A 21,031-nucleotide genomic window follows, 5' to 3' on the forward strand; every position below is an offset into this window, starting at 1 on the left:
CAAAAACACAACATAATTTTTTTTTTTTCAAATTTTTTAACACAGAAAGACAAATAAAAATAAACAAATAAGAACAAAAATAAATAATAAGAACAAAAATAAACAGACAAAAGTGTTTTTCCATACCCCAAACTTTAATTACACATTTTCCTCAATGTGTAGTATAGAAATACATTACCGGAAGTAAGGAAATCCGAGTGTGAACAAGGCCAGGGCGTCCCCCAAACTTAAACACCAAAACACCTCTCAACAAAAACTAACAGCAATATATTTTTTTTCACAGAAACAAAACTTCAAAAGATTAATTGCTGTTAGAAACAAAAACAAAAATAAAAACAACATGTAATGAAAAAGCAAAGAAAGAATTTGTGGAATGAAGTGCAGAAAATAAACTGGAGGAGAAAAATTTACAGCGCTTACCCCTATCATGTGGATGTCCAACCAATCCCTACCACCCCTTCTTCTTCAAAACTTCATACCCCTTTGGAAGGATATTTCGCCATCTTATGTAGAATTTCTTGCTTCGAAGGATCTTCTTAGGAAAGTGGTTCCTAGATTTGTGTTCTTGTGTGCACAAATCCTTGAGTATCTTGATAGAAGATGGCTCTTTAAAACATTCAGGCGGTGAAGCATTGAGCTCTTTATGTGTCTCAAGAGGGACAGTGATGTAGGCAGGAGCTTCAGTACTCACTTCCATGTCACTGGGTAGATTAGGATCCGTTGGGGGCTCACTATTCTCATGGTGCTTAACTTGCTCAGGGTGCTCAACTTGCTCCTCTTTCTCTTCCTCCTCTTTGTTATCCACAATTTCCTCACTCTCAAGTGTGATGGTGACTTGGGCATGCTCATGATAAGAATTTTCAAAATCATTCTCATCAATCATGTAGTGCCTTTCAGCCATCAACTGACTTTAAAGCTCTTCTTCCTCTATTCTGTTAAAGTCAGCAACTAGATGACCAATCTGTCCTTCTATCTTGGTCATGGCCTGCTTAACTTCTTGTATGTCTCTGCTATTACCCATGTTAGAATTCCTCAGCTCCTATACGCCTTGATGGGTGAAACCTTTTATTTCTTGAAGACAACTTTCTACTTTCTTTTCTCTTGATTTGAGAGTTTGCATGAGTGCTTTCATCATGTCTTCCAGTGATGACTGCGGTGTAGGATGTGGCTCTTGAGTAGTGGATTGATAAACAGGAGGTTGAGTTTGATGATCAAATTGCATATAGTCTAAGTGGTGCACTTCATCAAATTGGTGAGCGTAATTTCCTGTAGCCTGGGCTGACCATGAGAAATTAGAATTGTTGCTCCAGTTCGGGTTATAATAATTGGAATTTGAATCCAACCATGGACTGGAGAAGCTGGTGGTCATTTGCTCATATGGAAAATTAGAAGCTTGTCCCCATGATGGACAATCACTATAATGATGATAAGGATTGAAGCAGTATGAACATGACTTATGTGGGTAAACATTTTGAGGGTAGTTAGTAGGAGCTAGTGTCCTACAACTAGGAGATGCATTAAAATCATTAAAATGAAAATTCATGCTTCCCCCTCACTTTTTAGCATGCAGATATCCACATAAAACATTAACCATTTAATTTTTTTTTTAAAATAAAATAAACTAATAAAAAAAATGACTAACTAACAAAAAATAAAAAAAATAAAAACTAAAATTTAAAAAACTCACAAAAAGGACCAAAAATATATTTTTGGCAAAAATCTACGGAACTGCTGCAATTGCTACCTTTGGTGTGAGTGCGCTCGATTGTGTTGATTTGTGATCGATCGCACTTGAGTGAAGATGCGGCAGTTAACGAGCTCAGGTGCGCTTGAGCTTGCTATCTTGGTCCTGAATGCGCTCGATCATAACAGGGCTGCAATCGATCGCACTAGCAGGGCTGCGGTAGAACTGTAAAACAAGCCAAGAAAAACAAAACAACAAACAACAAAAAGAATCTTTTTTTTTTTTTTTATTAGTAGCACGAATAAAACAAAACAAATTGCAGAAAATAAAATCCTAATTATAACTAGTAGAAGAATAAAACTAATCTAGAAATAAATTGGTTTCAAAAATTAAACAATTCCCCAGCAACAACGCTAAAAACTTGTTGTGCAAATTTATTTAACTCGCAAGTGCACGAATCGATTGTAGTTTAATGGATTGCAAGTGCGAGGTCGAACCCACAGAAAATTATATTTTTGAAAGAACAACTTATATCTAAACTAATTTTGCCCTAACCTAGTTCCAAAAAAAGTTTGAATTTTGTGTTTTGAAAATTAAAGCATAAACATAAACTAAATAAAATAAGACTAAGAGATAAAATACTAAGGTTTGGGAATTCACACTCATTGAATCATAACAACATACTTCCATGTTTATCAATATTAATCTGAAGTTCTCACAATTAAAATTTTAGATATGTTTTACTATGCTTCAACAGTTAATCAAAATCATCCCATGTATCCATTCATTGCACAAATTACAAAATGAATTCAATATCAATTAAATCATCAGATGTATCCGTAAGTCACAAAAGATATCAAATCTTAATTGAAACACCAAATGTATCCGTAGAACAAATCACAAGGGATATCCAATTATTTAGGCAAATAAAATCAAGCCATAAATTATGTGAAATTATCTTAAATCATCAAGTGTATCCTTGAATCACAAAAGATATCCAAGAATCACTCCACACATTGAAAAGAAGTAAAACAATTGAAATATTAAACCCAATAAAATCAGATAAATAAAGACTTACATAAAAATATTGATGCTCTTCATTGGTGAGGCTTCATCCCCAACCTTAGTTGGGAATTTAGCTCAACATAAAAATAAAACCTAAATCTAAAGAAAACAAACTAAAAAGAGAAAAACTGTAGAATTTTCCTTGCTGGAATTCTATATATTTTCTTGAACGCAAAGAAGTCTATTTATAGGTTTAGGGAAGTCTTAAAAGCCCTATTAAACCTAGATAATTCGAAAGTCTATGTCCTAGTCAAAATAGAAGTCTGAAATCATAATAGTATTCGGCCAGATTTGTGTCCTTTAATTTTGGGGAAATTTTGGCATATTAAACGTCTGAATTAGGGAAATTTTATTTCACAATGAACTGTAGTATTTTGAGTTAGCTTTCCAATGCCACTTGAATCACTTCAATTCGATATTTGAGCAGACAGTTATGGTCAAAATACTGAGAAATGTGCAGAATCTAAATTTGAATCCAATCCGAAATCTTATCCAATTTGAAATTTAATCCAATATGATCTTTAATCTTATTTAACCTTTTTCTTGGATTTGGTTAAACTTAACCACATCATCTAGGTCTTCTCAAAATATGCTTTCTTCCAAACGTCGCATTTTTTTCCTTTAAAGCTGTAATTTTTCTTTAATGACCTACAAAACGCTAAAAATACAAAACTAACACAAAATATTAAATAACGACACAGCTAAAGGATTAACTTATATAAATAAAGAGGTCCAAATATGCAATATTTGACACTTATCAGCAGACAAAGGGTTCCCTTCCAAACCTGATGCCAATGACCTAATTATTGATGAATTCTTTCCAGAATGCCCCCTAAGTGACTGCCCTCATTACACGGGAGCTTGGATGGATGGTTCAGTCAGGAGGTCCATAGGTTTACCCTTAGGAGAAGCCGAAACGCAAGTCTCATTTTGAGTGGCCACTGGCTCTCCTAGCTCCCGAGGCCACGCATCCAAAGGAACTACATGAAAGGGACCGACATCCACTGAAAAGGGAGCGGGCTTCGGAGTTTCATTCGAATTCCAAGGAGGTCAAAAGGTTACTGGAACAGAATCGGACCGAACGGAAGACAACACGTCCAGGAGATCCCTCGATTTTTCCACGCGCCCTTTCTTTGAAAGTGGCTCCAAGAGCACTTTGCCCTTGTCAGCTTTTTTCTTGGACACCGACGGGTCAGCCTCAGACACTGGAACTAACGAAACAGACCTTGAACCTAGGGGCACGATGACTTAGAAGCCAAGTCCGAATCTCTTGGAGCTGGAATAGCAACAACAATCAGCTTGCCCGAAGAGGAGACATTCTTGTGTGCTCAACTCTGTTTGCTTGGAGGCCGAGCAGGCAACTTCGGAACCATTTTGTTGCTAGTTGGATTTGGTCTCTTAGGATTTTCCTGGCAATCCCAAACAGCCTTTTCCTTCGGAATCTGGTACCCCAGACGTTCACAAAGAGTGGAATCAGTAACAATGTTACCAAAAAGCATCCAGTCCGCATTCTCGAGAAGCTGAGAATACTCCAAGATGTAACCAACTCAGCCTTGCTACTCCGAGTTTAGCGTAGGGCACTCCTTCCCTACCAAGGAAACGAAAATAATGACGTGTAAAGTAGAACAAAGAAAAAGAGAGGAAAAATTGAGAACACTTACAGCTCTCTCAGGAGACACCCCACTCTCAGAGAACGAAATGCTGCAGGGGTAGAGCCTCAGACGTCGATGCCTCCCAAGCTCCAGATACGTAAAAGAACTGCTCCGCCCAATGCTTTTTGTTGGAGTATGTCTTTCCGAGCTCGATAAATTGGTTCTTCCCGCAAACCATGAAAGTTATCGTCTCGGAAGTAAGGTAGAAATGAGGCCCATATATGTTTAGAAATTCTAGGATCAACAGGGGCTTCCCCAGAAATACGGAAGGCCACAACAGAAGCGTAGCCATAAAATATCGCCAATCATTTTGCATCAGCTATACAGGAGCTACCCCCAAAAAAGATAGCATCTCCCTCACTATAAGAGAAAAGGGCAGACGTACCTCTGCCATAAACATAAGCTCATGAACGCATATGTCGCTAGGACCACCAACCATCCCAGTAGAGCCATCTGGGAAATGTAGAAAAGCCGATGAAGGAATGTCATGATTATGGCGGAGCACACTCTCATCCTCCACTGAGAAATAGGATCTTTGCTGACGCGAAATGTCCAGGTGCAAGGATGAAGGAGACGCTTCACCAACCGGACGCACTCTGGTGGAAAAACCGCATGAACGGCAAATAAGAGGAATCTCCGGTGACTCCTCATCGATGTTGTGCAAATTTATTTAACTGTGCATGAATCATTTGTAGTTTAATGGATTGCTAGTACGAGATCGAACCCACAGAGAATTGTATTTTTCAAATATCAACTTATATCTAAACTAATTTTACCCTAGCCTAGTTCCAAAAGGGTTTTGATTTTGGTTTTGCAAATTAAAAGACTAAACATAAACTAAGTAAATCAATAAATAAAGGCACTAAGGATGCGGAATCTACACTTACCAAATCATAACAACATATTTTATATTCATCAATATTAATTTGAAATTCTCACAATTTAAATCTTGTGTATGTTTTACTATGCTTAAAAGAATTAATCAAAACCATCCCATGTATCCATTCATTGCCCAAATCACAAAAGAAATCTAATATCAATCAAATCATCAGATATATCCATAAATCACAAAAGATATCCATTCTTAATTGAGACACCAAATGTATCCATAGAACAAATCACAAGGGATATCCAATTCGTATGAGCTAAAATCCAAGCAATCAATTATGTGAAATTATCCGAAATCATCAAGTGTATCCTTGAATCACAACAAGATATCCAAGAATCATGCCACATATTGAAAAGAAGTAAAACAATTGAAATAATAAACCAATAAAATCATAATAATAAAAACTTACAATAAAGCGATGTTATTTTTCATCGGTGAGGCTTCATCCCCAATCTTAGTTGAGAATTTAGCTCCACATGACTATGAAACTAAAACCCAAACCCAAACCTAAAGAAAAGCTAAACTAAAAGAAAAGCTGTGGATTACATTCTGTCTCCAAAATTGTATCCCAAAACTACTCTATGAAATTCTATATATTTTCTTGAATGCAAAGAGGTCTATTTATACGCGTAGGAAAGTTCTAGAAGCCCTATTAAACCTAGATAATTCGGAGGTATATCTCCCAGTCAAAATAGAAGTCTGAAATCAGAATAAGATTTGTCCAGATTTGTGTTCTTTTATTGCGGGGCGATTTTGGCATAGTAACCGTCCGAATTAGGAAAATCCTATTTTACAATGAACTGTAGTATTTTGAGTTAGGTTTCCAATGCCACTTGAATTACTTCTTTATGATAATTGAACGAAAAGTTATGATCAAAATACTAAGACATATGTAGAATCTGAATTTGAATCAAATCTGAAATTTTATCCAATCTGAACTTTAATTAAATCTGATCTTCAATCCGATTTAACCTTTTCTTGGATTTGGTTAAACTTAACCACATTATCTAGGTCTTCTCAAAGTATGCTTTCTTCCAAACTTGCATTTTTCTCTTTAAAGCTGTAGTTTTTCTTCAAAGACCTACAAAATACTAAAAACACAAAACTAACACAAAATATTAAATAACAACATAGCTAAAGGATTAACTAATATAAATAAAGGGATCCAAGTATGCAATATTTGGCACTTATCAAACACCCCCAAACTTACATTTTGCTAGTCCCTTAACAAAACAAAACGAAAAATACAATGAAAGCAAGAAACATAAATCATCTTTTGTGGGAGAGACGATTGCATTTAGCATATGCAACAAGCCTTTTAAACTTTTAGGCATCCATAGTGGACGAATGAAATCTCGTGAGGGCTTAACAGGAATGATACCTACAAACATTGTGCACTAAGTTGTTCACAAGAAAGAATTTTCACATAAATCAAGGTTCTTATTCATGAGTAAGCTTAAAAAGACAAACACCTTCATCACAATCAATAGGAAATCCAAAATCAATTCACTCATAAATGGAAAATTTAGACCTCATATGTTCTGAAAAGTGTAAAGTGTAATTAGCATACAATCATAAAGCTTTCAATTTAAACTCAAGATAAGTTCCATAAAATTTGTAAAAATCTCTATCAAATGAGACAACCAAAGTAAGATATGCATTTTTTTCTCCTTCTCTCTCTCTCTCTCTCTCTCTCTCTTTTTACAGGCTCTGCAATGTCTAACTCCCTTAAGCTTTCTAATTGACCCATGTAACAAGTGTTAGGCCAATGACTCCCAAGCCAAATGGCTTTAGGGCACTAGATATAGAACATCCCTAAGGGCTTATTAACTTAAGTCAAAAAGGCTACGAAGCTAGACTAGCCACATCATAAATTAACACTGAACTTTACACATTTTGACGCAAACACTCAATGCTTAATGAGGCAAGAGGTCCATTTACTCAGTGGAAAACTCAACATGATCTTTCTTTTCTTTTTCCTTCTATATATATATATATATATATATATATATATATATATATATATATATATATATATATCTTGCAAGCCAATGGTTATTCATCAATAGGTCATCCAACAAATCTCAAATAGAACAAACTTAAGCTCAAACATCATACCTTACAGAAAACATGCTAATGTGCTCATAAAAATTTCTCTCAAAACAAATGAAATATCTTTTACCGAAAAATAAGTCAAAGGACTCACACTCCTAATGACATAATGATGTATTCAACATTTTAAGCAAGCTAATGAAATGTAAATCATAATTACAGTTTAACTCAAACATGACAACAACATAGCACATTTTTTCTTTCACATTTTTTAACACAAAATGACAAATAAAAATAAACAAAGAAGAACAAAAATAAACAGACAAAGTGTTTTTTCATACCCTCAAACTTGAATTACACATTGCCCTCAATGTGTAGTATAGAAATACATTATCAGAAATAAGAAAATCTGAGTGTGAACAAGGCCAGGGCGTCCCCTAAACTTATCAACAAAAGCTAACAGCAATATTTTTTTTCACAGAAACAAAACATGAAAAGATTAATTGCTGTTAGAAACAAAAACAAATAAAAAGAAATGCAATATAATGAAGAAGGAAAGAAAGAATTTGTAGAGTGAAGTGCAGAAAATAAACTGGAGGAGAAAACTTTACAGCAGTTCCCCTTATCATACGGATGTCCAACTAATCCCTTCCACCCCTTCTTCAAAACTTTATACCCCTCTGGAAGGATGTTTTGCCATCTTATGTATAATTGCTTGCTTTGAAGGATCTTCTTAGGAAAGTGGTTCCTAAATTTGTGTTCTAGTGTGCACAAGTCCTTGAGTATCTTGACATAAGATGGCTCTTTGAAACATTTAGGCGATGAAGCTTTGGGCTTTTGATATGTCTCAAGAAGGACAATGATGCAGGCATGAGCTTCAGTACTCACTTCCATGTCATTGGGCAAATCATGATTTGTTGGGGGCTCACTGTTCTCATGGTGCTCAACTTGCTCAGGGTGCTCAACTTCTTCTTCTTTTTCTTCCTCTTCAATGGTGCTCAACTTGCTCTGCGTGCTCCTCTTTGTTATCCACAATTTCCTTCTCATCAACCATGTAGTGTAAAATGAATGGACATTCGCTTTGGTGGTGAGTAGAATTACAATAGTATTCACAAAATAGAGATAGTCCCCACTTATGTATAGTTTTGATATAGGCCGACCTAACTGCCTTGAGTTCCGCTATTCTCCTTTTTAAGTCATCAATGTGAGCAGTTGGACAAAATTGAAATACCTCATCTTTAGGAAGATAATTTCTTGTTGGACTTTCCTCTCTTTGAAAGTTGGTGGTATCTTGGACATGCTCATGTTAAGAATTTCCGGACTCATCCTCATCAATCATGTGGTGTCCTTTAGCCTTCAACTGACTTTGAAACTCTTCTTCCTTATTGTTATCCTCTATGCTCTCATTGTCCCAATATTGAGTCATTGGGTCAAGTTGATGTTCAGATGGGTGTTAATTTTCACATTGGCCAATCCATTCTTCCATCCCTGTGGTAGCATGAGTATTGGCATCTTTGTGCTCTTGACGTAGTTCTTGTAGGGTTTATTTGGTGAAATATTTTAACACTTGTATAGCTTGGGAGTTGGAATTCTTGAGCTCTTGTATAACTTGGGAGTTGGAATTAGCTTGGGAGTTGGACTGGTCGACTTTTTCTATTAATGTTTCCATCATGTCTTCCACTGATAATTGTGGTGCAGGCTGTGGCACTTAAGTGGTGGACTGATAAACAGGCGGTTGAGCTTGATGATCGAACTGCAGATATTCTTAATGGTGCAATTCATCAAATTGGTGACCATAATTTCCTGTAGCCTAAGCTGACCATCAGAAATTAGATTGATTGCTCCAGTTCGGGTTGTAATAATTAGAATTTGAATCAAACCTTGGACTGGAAAAACTAGTGTTCATTTGCTCATATGAAAAATTAGAAGCTTGTCCCCATGATGGACAATCACTATAATGATGATAAGGATTGGAGTAGTATGAACAAGGCTTATGTTGGTAAAAATTTTGAGGGTAGTTGGTAGGCGCTGGTGTCCTATAACTAGGAGAGGCATTAAAATCATTAAAATGAAAATTCATGCTTCCCCCTCTCTTTTTAGCATGCAAATATCCCACATAAAACATTAACCATTTTTTTTAAAACAAAATAAACTAAAAAAAAAAAAAAAAAAAACAACAACTAACTAACAAAAAATAAAATAAAACTAAAATTTAAAAACTCACAAAAAGACAAAAAATAAATTTTTGGCAAAGATCCACGAAACTGCTACAATTGCTACCTTTGCTGTGAGTGCGCTCGATTGCACTTGAGTGAAGATGCGGCAATTAACGAGCGCAGGTGCGCTTGAGCTTTCTGTCTTGGCCCTGAGTGAACTCGATCGTAGTAGGGCTGCGATCGATCACATTAGCAGGGGTGTGCGGATGGTGCTGCGGCAGAGCTGTAAAACAAGCCAAAAAAATAACAAAACAAAAAACAACAAGAAAAATCATTTTTTTTTATTAGTAAAACAAATAAAACAAAACAAATTGCAGAAAAATAAAATCCTACTTATAACTAGTAGAAGAATAAAACTATTCTAGAAATAAATTGGTTTAAAAAATTGAACAATTCTCCAGCAACGGCGCCAAAAACTTGTTGTGCAAATTTATTTAACTCCCAAGTGCACGAATCGTTTATAGTTTAATGGATTGCAAGTGAGAGGTCGAACCCACAGAGTATTGTATTTTTGAAAGATCAACTTATATCTAAATCAATTTTATCCTAACGTAGTTCCAAAAGGGTTTTGATTTTGGTTTTGAAAATTAAAGACTAAACATAAACTAAATAAACTAAGTAAATCAATAGATAAAGGCACTAAGGATGTGGAATCTACACCCACCAAATCATAACAACATATTTTATATTCATCAATACTAATCCGAAGTTCTCACAATTTAAATCTTATGTATGTTTTATTATACTTTAAAGAATTAATCAAAATCATCTCATGTATCCATTCATTGACCAAATCATAAAAGGAATCCAATATCAATTAAATCATCAGCTGTATCTATAAATCACAAAAGATATCCAATCTTAATTGAAACACCAAATGTATCCATACAACAAATTACAAGGAATATCCAATTTTTATGAGTTAAAAACCAGGCAATCAATTATGTGAAATTATCCTAAATCATCAAGTGTATCATTGAATCACAACAAGATATCGAAGAATTATGTTACATATTGAAAAGATGTAAAACAATTGAAATAATAAACTAATAAAATCGGAATAATAAAAGCTTACAATAAAGTGATGTTGTTCTTCATCGGTGAGGCTTCATCCCCAACCTTAGTTGAGAATTTAGCTCCACATGACTATGAAACTAAAACCAAAACCTAAACCTAAAGAAAAATTAAACTAAAAGAAAAGCTGTGGATTACATTCTATCTCCAAAATTGTATCCCGAAACTAGTTTCTAGAATTCTATATATTTTCTTGAATGCAAAGAGGTCTATTTATAGGCCTGGAAAAGTCCTAGAAGCCCTATTAAACCTAGATAATTCGGAGGTCTGTCTCCTAGTCAAAATAGAAGTCTGAAATTGAAATAGGATTTGTCCAGATTTGTGTCCTTTTATTGCGGGGCGATTTTGGCATAGTAACCGTCCGAATTAATCCCATTTCACAATGAACTATAGTATTTTGAGTTAGCTTTCCAATGCCGCTTGAATCACTTCAATCTAATATTTGAGCGGAAAGTTATGGTCAAAATACTGAGACACGTGTAGAATCTGAATTTGAATCCAATCCGAAATTTTATCCAATCTGGACTTTAATCAAATCTGATCTTTAATCTGAGTTAACATTTTCTTGGATTTGGTTAAACTTAACCACATCATCTAGGTCTTCTCAAAGTATTCTTTCTTCCAAACTTTGCATTTTTCTCTTTAAAGCTATAGTTTTTCTTCAACAACCTACAAAATACTAAAAATACAAAACTAACACAAAATAGTAAATAATGACACAGCTAAAGGATTAACTAATGCAAATAAAGAGGTCCAAGTATGTAATATTTGGTACTTATCAGTCGACGACCTCGCTAGCTTGTGTTGGAAGCTTTTGAGAAGACATGATCATTGGAAAAATCAAAACGCACTAAGCTCCGGTAAGATGAATGGAGATCTAGAAGACGTAAACAATGAAGGTCGACGGCGAAATCTTTATAGAATCGGAGACCTCGAACAAGGCGTAGGGCATTTAATACTGGGACATCATGAGCCTGCTGCAGCTAGGCCTAAACCAAAGAGACTTGAGACATTTTTCCTTTCGAAAACGCAACCAAAGGCGCCATTCACAAGTTGACACCTGTTTTGTCAATTCTCGAATCACGTCCAGGAGAACACGTGGACAAACGAAGGCGCATTTACGTGGATGGAGACAAAAGATTTGAAAAACAGTAAGATTGCAACAGATCGCGGGATATCCAGAACATGCAGGTATCCGGTTCCATAAATGGTTAAAACGCCAAGAACAATGGCTACACGGAACCAAGTAGGGAAGAGCATTTGAACGGTCTATAAGAAGATCGAAACTTTGAATTCTTTCCTCCCGAAGTCTCGGTAGAAGGAATTTGGGGGGTAATTGTTGCACATAAACCCATCACTTGCATCGATGGGTCAAAGGCCCAACGTCCCAAGAAAGCCCGATACATCCGAATGGGCTCTATGAAAACAACCTAGCATAAAACAATGGATACAACATTGTTTCCAACACTCTCAGATGACCGAAGACCGACTATTCTATCACAATGAATCTCCTACACTTAACATCCAAATGCATCCATCACAGTCACGACACAACTCAGCCATATGAACAGCTCACACATAGCAAGATCATCGGAACGGTTATGATTTTGCTCTTAAAAGACTCTTGACAATTACGCACCGTCCTTGGAATCCTATCAATACATGTAAAGGCCTATTGCCAATCATAGTGACGGAAGGCACGAGTATTAACTCTGCTGGCCGTTACGCCCAAATCGCGGATCCTTCGCTCGGTCATCATAGCCACCTCCGCATGATCAACTATAAAAGACCTCATCTCAGAGGTACACAGGACAATTCTAAGATACATACTGAGTTTACATAAATACTGATTTAAGCATCGGAGGAGGAACCGCCGGCCACCGCTCGGCGCATTCTCTTAACATGTGTTTTAATTTTGCAGATCTGACAAGAAACGCGAGGAAGAAAGGAGTGGCTTGGAGGCTTGGATCCCCTTAAATCCATTGTACTGAAAACTGTACCAACACATACATTTTTTTTTTTTTTTTTTTTCGACGTACTCTTTTCTTTTTGGCGGTGTGGGGGTAGCGCTGTGGCTGTGTACTCTTCTTATTCGATTTCTTTCGTTGGAGTACGTTGATGCACCGCCAGTATAGCATTAGTTTAAATGCGCTAACATTATTTAGGGCATTATAAAAACTCCAATAATAAAAAATCCTGGACAAATTTATTGGCTGTAGTACATTCCAGATTTATATTATATCTTTGTGTTTTTTAAAGGTCTAATTGCAAAATTTGGCACGAGGTGTTTTATCCAAAATTTAATTTTTTCGAATTCCAAGCTTAAAAGTGACTGTGATTATAAAATAAAAGGTATTTGTATAATAAGTCCTTCAGTCAATTCTGCAAAATTTTTAAATTCTTAATTTTTTTTTTTTTTTTGAAAATTTACTCTCTAGCTCAATGGAAATGACAATAAAATTCTTGCCGTCAAAATTTTTTAATAGCCATTAATCAAATTCAAAACGCACAATTTCATCTCATTAAAATATTAAAATAAATCTAAAAATTAAAAAAAATGTGGCCAAGGGTGGCAATGCCACCCCTGGCCACCCCCAACCCCTATGGGGTGGCCACAAGCCACCTCAAGGGTGGGCAACCCACCCCTAGCCACCCATGGAGTGGCCACGAGCCACCCCAAACTAGCTGGGGGTGTTCGCAACCACCCCAAGGGTGGGTCATGGGGTGGCCAGGGGTAGCAGCGCCACCCCCGGCCACCCCTTAATTTTGTTTTTTTTTTTAATTTTTAGATTTATTTTAAAATTAAATTAATAAAAATTTAATATTTTAATGATGTGAAACAATGCGTTTTAAATTTGATTAACGTTTGTTAAAAATTTTTGACAACAGGAATTTTATTGTCATTTCTATTGATTTAGGGAGTGAACTTTCAAAAAAAAAAAAAAAAAAAACTTAAGAATTTAAAAATTTTAGAGTGTTGACTTAGGGACTTATTATACAAATACCCTAAAATAAAATATAAAAAAGTAAAATGAAATGTTTACTTCTTGCCTTTTTTTTCTTTTTTTTGCAATTGATTAGTCCAAGAAGAAGCAGAGCAAATTTCATTTTTAGTGAATAAAACAATAAGCATTGGGTTGTAGAATCAAAATTGATCGTAGGTGATACTTGATAGCAGTAATTATTTAAAATAAGTATGAGAAATGTAATGATTTTTCTTTTTTTTTTTTTTTTGGTGTGCTCTTACTTTTGCTTGGATATTGTTTTCTAAAATGTTTTTTTAGAAATTAAGAATAAATTTATTGTTTTCTTTTTAAAAAAATAATATTAACATATGATCAGAAAAACACGAAGATAATCAGAGAACAAACCGTAGCATTTCCCAATAAAATATATTTGACAATGCTCTACTAATTGAAGGTCATCTGAGGTTCAATTTTTTCTTTTGCTTTTTTATTTTATTTTATTTTTAAAAGAAAGTGACATAAACTATAACATTGATGTGGGCCGAAAGATCTTATCAACAGCGATGTTTTGTCAAGCAAATCTAAGGGCTCTTCTTTGTGGGACCTCCGTAAGATTTGCTGTCACTTACATCTCTATATAACATCTGAGACCTCTCCTTTCAAGCCCCCCTCTCCTCTCACTTTCTCAACTTTTCTTCTTGTCCAAGTTTTCATTTCTTTCTTTTCTTCTTTTTCTTCTTTCCTTCTTTTCGTCCCATCTTCACTGAATCTCCTGATCTTATTGTTAAATTTTGTTTTCAATTAAATTTGTAGTTTAAAACATTGTAGGAATTGAGTGGTTTTTGGACAATATGAAGGAGAACGGTAGAAAGCAAGGTGCAATGTCACCATGCGCAGCATGCAAGCTTCTACGGAGGAGATGTGCGCAGGATTGTGTGTTTGCTCCTTATTTTCCAGCTGATGAACCCCAGAAGTTTGCAAGTGTACACAAAGTTTTTGGAGCTAGCAATGTCAACAAGATGTTGCAGGTTCCATTCTCAAAAACCTCTCTCTCTCTCTCTCTCTCTCTCCCTCTCTCTCCATTATATATATATATATATATATATATATATATATATATATAAAGTAACGCACATAACTCTTTTATATGTATATAGCAGCAGTATCTTGTATTATTTATGTTCAAGTCATTTTCGGAGAAGTGTGCTAACTAAGTGCTATTGGGTATCTCAAAGACTTTTCAACAATTCTGCATAAATTCTCAATATTTAATGATAACTATTTACCTTAGTTTTAGGACACCGTTTTGTCTTGGTCAGTCCCTCCACAAAGTGGTTTAGAGAAAGTTAAGGATCTGGGCGGCCATGGTTACTACTTTAATTGCTTTCTGCTTCTTCCTGAAACTCGCACTGGGGAAGAAAACAAACAATACTTTTGACTGCCAAACAAACAATAACATTAACTATCAAAGTAGATCAGGTTTGCTCAAAGTTTGGGAATAAGTTTTGCTTTTGCCATATATTCTGACCTTTTTTAAAACATTATGGCTTTATCACCACGCCGAGGCAGAGGGCTATGCATAATATATATTAAAAAATAAATAAAAAAATTATGGCTCGGTTTGTTAAAATTTGTATTTTATATGTTTTGAATTCTCTTTTCAAAACATTTGTCAATCAAAATACGTTGCTTTAGTATTTTCTAGCCACTTTTTGAGAAACCTATATAGTAGACAACCTTATTTAAAATAACTCCTATCATAAACATCACTATAATTTGTGTATCTAAGAAAACATGTTTATAGTAAATGCCAATAATTCATTTTCACAAGACTTTGTTGATCTAAAGGTTGATTTTTATTGTTACATGATTAAAATTATATAACATTTGTATAAAAGTCTACTAAATGACGTCTATGAAAAAAAAAAAGTGTTTCCAAGTGATACCACTTGCTTAAATGGATAAGAATACAAAATTGCCAATTTGTCAAGTATGCCGGCCGGTCAGAATCATAATTCGCTCCTTCCTATGAATTTCAAAATAACAGATGACCAATATAAGTTTGTATTAATACCCATATATAAACTAATTCTTTTTTTTGTTTGTTTTTCTATTCAATAATTTAATTCATTTAATTTCTAATGTTGTTAGACCTTATAATTAATTTCATGCATTTAGATCGTATTTCTGGGAGATAATAGAATACTACTCCATATAATCAGTTAGTTTATTTGTCTTCGCTTCTTATAAATTTGAAGAAACTTTCGGTGTTTGTTTGCTTTTTCTATTCCTATCTTTTAGTAAGAAATTTTTATTTTTAAAAACAAAAAATAAAGGGAAAGAAAAGAAAAGTGAAAAGTGATCTTTGATTTTGGTATAACGCCTTTACTTCCGTTATAGTGGTTAATTTCAGTTGGAGAGCCCACACAAGGTAAGTAGCAAGAATGGAATTCTTGCTTTGAAAAGTATGCTACTGTTTTAGGGAGTGATATGATTCCTGAGTAGATGAAAGAGAATAACGGATCAGAAAATTAGCTTTACTCCTACAGGCTGCAAGAGGCGGAGGAGAGATTAATTTTAATATATGAATTAATTATAATTAATTATTAGTGTACGTTTAAGACTACTTTGCGACCATTAATCAGTAGCTTATTGGCTAATATTGTATACGTAATATTTGAAAAGAAAGCTTGCGTATCCCCATCATCTTGTCTTGCTTTTTGCTTTAGATCATGGGGTAACTTAATTTGATAGAGACAGGTACATGAATAATAGCTCCAAATTGGAGAGAGAGAGAGGTTCCTTCTTTCCAACTAAAATTAAAATCTTGTTAATTTATCTTCCAATAACATCCATACTAATGAATATTGTGGTGCAATCATGATGTCAGGATGACATACTCAATTATTTAATAAATAAAATTACTTTCCATATCAAATAGTTATTATTTTGGTTGATAAAGACTGATTGTTAGGAATAAGCAGGAATTAGCAGAGGAGCAGCGCAGGGATGCGGTGAGTTCGATGGTGTACGAAGCGAATGCAAGGGTGCGAGACCCAGTGTACGGGTGCGTAGGAGCCATATCATCTCTCCAGCAGCAGGTTGACGTCCTCCAAACCCAATTGGCAATTGCACAGGCTGAGGTTGTCCATATGAGAATGCGCCAATACAATTCTACCTCCTCCTCAATTCCACCGCCAAATAATAATGCCAATAATAATACTAATAATAATAATGCCAAGTCCTTTTTTTCCAATATGGGAGAGTCTTTGTGGTCTTGCTAGCTTCCCTTTAATTATTACTCTCATCGCCTTCCTTTTTCTTTTTGTCTTTTTTCTTTCACCTTTTTTAACATACATCTCTAGACTCTACCCACCTTGCCTAGAGATGACCATCATTATTATTATCATTATTATTATTATTATTATTATTATTAACCATATGCATATTGTAAATTTATAAACGGTAAATTTGATTATTATAGTTATAATTAGTCTCTGGTTGACTGCTCTTTTCAGCATTCCATTACTATTTGATTTTATGAGTGAAAATCACACATCTATTCAATCATAAAGCATATCATCTCGTAGTGATCTCTTTTGATTAATCCCATAGACGACAACTATGCTGTGATGGATGGAAACTATCGAAAGCCTTAAAGCTGTGAGGATCAAGCTCACCCATACTAACTCTAACACATTGGCATCATAAACACCAACTTTTTGATCAATTGTATGGTAGATACACAACTTTAAGAAAATTGATAAAGATAGCAATGACAATTGAGAGGTCAATGAAGCTTAGCACAATAACTTTAATGATTCAGTCCAAATCTACAGCTAAACACAATGTCTCTTTCACACTTTCTTAATTCATTTGCTTGCAGTATTAGGAATATTACAAGCGCCATGCTTCTCCCCATTAAATATGTATCTAAGAAAGTAATTAAGTGATAAATAATATGGACAAGGGGGAAAGATGAACAAATTTGGGATCAGAGAATCAAATCCTCCAAATCTACAGCCTCTCTTTAGCCTAAAATCCTAAAATAGCAAGCATGACGTAGCGGAAGACCAAGTAACCACAATTAGAACCGTTTGCATCTTCTGGCCAAAATATAAAATAAGCCTGCAGGCTTAAAAAAAAAAATTTAACTCCGCAGAGTGCTTAAATATTCATTAATTCATTTACTTCCAGTATTAGGAATACTAGCTCATAACCTACATCATGCGCGTGATTGTTCATTATAATTTAAATGCAAAATTTTAAATCATCGTACTTTTCATTATAGGTTAAAAAATGCATTTCTATTGTATATTTAATGCAATCAAATAAATCATCTCAATTCAATGCTTAATTATATCTTCGGTGTTTTTAAAAGTGTTTATATTCCTTTCTACACAATAATCAAATAAGTTTTCACCTTTTTTTTTTTACTTTCATAAGTAGAAAAATCACTTCCAAAACATGCCTGAATATTTGAGTAAATCACACAAATGAAAAATAAATCATACATAGAACATTCAAATCAATTAAACATACAACCCTTAATTTTAGTTTAATTCATAGAAATAAAAATTTGTTAAAATCTGTGTTCTCATCAGAGTAGCAGTTTAAAATGCATTTTATAAAAGTTGTATTTGTAGTTATAAAAACACATTAGAAAGTTGTAAAGTTCTCCCATTTTTTTTTTTTTTGTTTCTATATATGGTATTTTAAGTAATGTATTAACACATATAGCTCTTGATTCTATATACTACAATTTTTTTCTATATATGATTTTCTTTTAAAATCCTATATATATATATATATATATATGGGTTTTTAAGTAATGTATTAATACATATAACTCTTGATTCTATATATGAGTTTTTAAGTAAACGCATTAATATATATTAAATAGACCTGTTCAATTTTAGTCAAAGCCGGTTCACTACTTAAAGGACCGGTTCACCCACTAAAAAATACGATTCACGTCACATTTCAAAATTTTAAGGCATTTCTAAGAGGAGTTTTGAATTTTATGCAAATAATTTATCAAAGTCTAGATTTTTAAAAAAAATTAAATTGAAAAAAGGTTATTTATGAAGTAAATTATGTTCGTGCATTGTACAATAAGATGACACTCCAATAAAAACAATTATTAAAACCATTTACAAAGAAAATAGTGATCAAAACACTTCAATAGAAAGAAGCAAGAGAAAAAAAAAAAAAAAAAAAGAAAATAATGAGAAGAGAACCTTGTTGACGAAGAGGATTTTCTTTGTGTTTGTTGTAGCATGGGATGTTTACGCTTGGTGGGGAAAAAATTCGGTACAGATGTGAGCCTTGTTTTTCTTTTTCTTAAGAAGCACAAAAAGAAAAAGAAAGAGAAGAAAACCTTAGTGAGAAATAACAGTAATAAATAAATGTCATGATGAAAAAAATTTTGCGAAAAAGATCAAGTATTGACAAAAATATGCACTTACTATAAGAATTTCGGAAATTTGCATAGAAGTCTTCCTTAACAACTGTTTTTTCTGTTTCTGGAGATGGTGCAAATTTGTTTTTTGTATTTTCAACAAACACAATCACGAAGTATATATTAGGTAGAAGATGTAGATACAATTTTAAGTCACTCTTAAGAGGTTTCGGCTTTTATATGATTATTTGGTTATTTTTCTATATATGAGATTCTATTTATGGTTTTTTAAGTAATGTATTAACACATATAACTCTTGATTCAATTATCTATATATAGACAGGTTCAATTTTACTTAAAGAACCGGTTCACTCATTAAAAAATATAGGTTCACGCTACATGTCGCAATTTTAAGGCACTTCTAAGGGAGGTTTCATATATATATATATATATATATATATATATATATATATATATATATATATATAATTACAAGCGTCATCCTCCTCTCCATTAAATATGCAGCTAAAAAAGTAAGTGATAAGCGCCGGATATTGCACATTGAAGCCCCTTAACTTGTGATGTGTGCCAAATATTGCATATTTGAACCTATTAATTTACTTTTGTTAATCTTTTAGCTGCGTTATTATCTGATGTTCTAGGTTAGTTTTATGTCTTTAATGTTTTGTAGGTTGCTATGGGAAAACTGCGGGATTTATGTAAAGTTGAACACTTTGGAGATGCTGCCAACAGACCTACGATCGAGCGCAAGATACTACGCTCGAGCCTAGCGCCCCACGATTGAGGGTAGATGCGCGTAGTCCAAAGCCCATCGCGCGCGCATGCTTGCACCACAAAGAGGAATTGATGCTCGAGTGCGCTCGAGCGCACCAAGTGTGCGATCAAGCGCACTTGTTTGATCTGGCAACGAGTTTTATTCTAATTCAACTTGTAAACCCTAGTTTTAGGCCTATAAATAGATAATTCTCGTATTAGTTTAGGGAGGCTCCAAATTTCAAGATTTCAAAGGAGAAAGAAGAGAGTTTTAGGGTTTCCTAGCTTTTGGATCTCAACTTTGTGATTCTATATTTGTAAGTACTCAATTTTCCAGTATGAATTCAATCAATCTTGTTTTGTCTTTCAATACCATGAGAGGCAAAACCTTCAACTAAGATTTAAGATGAAGCCTCACTTATGATTAGTGATGTGCAAATTATATTAACTTGCAAGCGCACGAGTGTGTAGTAAAGTGCGTGCAAGTGCGAGGTCGAACCACAGGAAGTTATGTTGCAAAAATCAATTTTCTATTTAAACTAACTCTATTTTAACCTAGTTCCACAATTTCGAGTTGTGTCGTGCAAAATAAAATAAACTAATTAAAATGATTAAAAACAATTAATAGAAAAACACTAAGGTTTTCCGAATCCACCTCACCTAATCAAACAACACATTTTTGCATTTTATGCATACAACCGACAAACAATAAGCTTTATACATTGTTCAAAATTCGTAAACATGCATATTAAATCATTTGATGAATCCAACCGTTAAATGAATCACAACGAATATTCAATTAGGATCATCCACTGTATCCGTTTGATATACGAATCACAATGGATATAAGTCTCTATCAAATTATTCGATGTATGCATGGATGAAACACAACGAATATAAAACTTTGCATGAAGAGAAGACACAACATTCAATCAAATGAAATTAACCAAGCAATCGAATTGTGTACATAAAACGACAAGAACATGATTGTTTATCAATGACGAGGCTTCATCTTCAACCTTAGTTGAAGGTTTTTGTAACGACCTAGATTTTAAAACTCTTATTTAAATAATATTAAATAGATTAAAAATATAATCGATAAATTAGAACAATGATATGTGGATTAATGATATTAAATAACTACTTAGTGTTAAAGGTATATTACATTGATTTTTGACCTCTTATGTATATTACTTCAATTCTAAGAATTTAGCTTCACTAATATGTTTATGGGCATAATCAAACCCAATCTAGTGAA

The 21,031-nt window shown here is 34.0% G+C and overlaps 1 protein-coding gene across 1 annotated transcript; it reads left to right on the forward strand.

Moving 5' to 3' along the window:
* The first annotated feature begins 14,449 nt into the window (after nucleotides 1–14,449).
* On the forward strand, nucleotides 14,450–16,882 carry LOC132175880 (LOB domain-containing protein 4-like). Its single transcript, XM_059587964.2, has 2 exons — nucleotides 14,450–14,626; nucleotides 16,583–16,882. Exons 1-2 carry the CDS (start codon nucleotides 14,450–14,452, stop codon nucleotides 16,880–16,882), a joined length of 477 nt encoding a protein of 158 aa, XP_059443947.2.
* The last annotated feature ends 4,149 nt before the right edge of the window (nucleotides 16,883–21,031 follow it).

This window comes from Corylus avellana, chromosome 3 (assembly GCF_965113065.1).
Source record: "Corylus avellana chromosome 3, dhCorAvel1.hap1.2, whole genome shotgun sequence".
Lineage (NCBI taxonomy): Eukaryota > Viridiplantae > Streptophyta > Magnoliopsida > Fagales > Betulaceae > Corylus > Corylus avellana.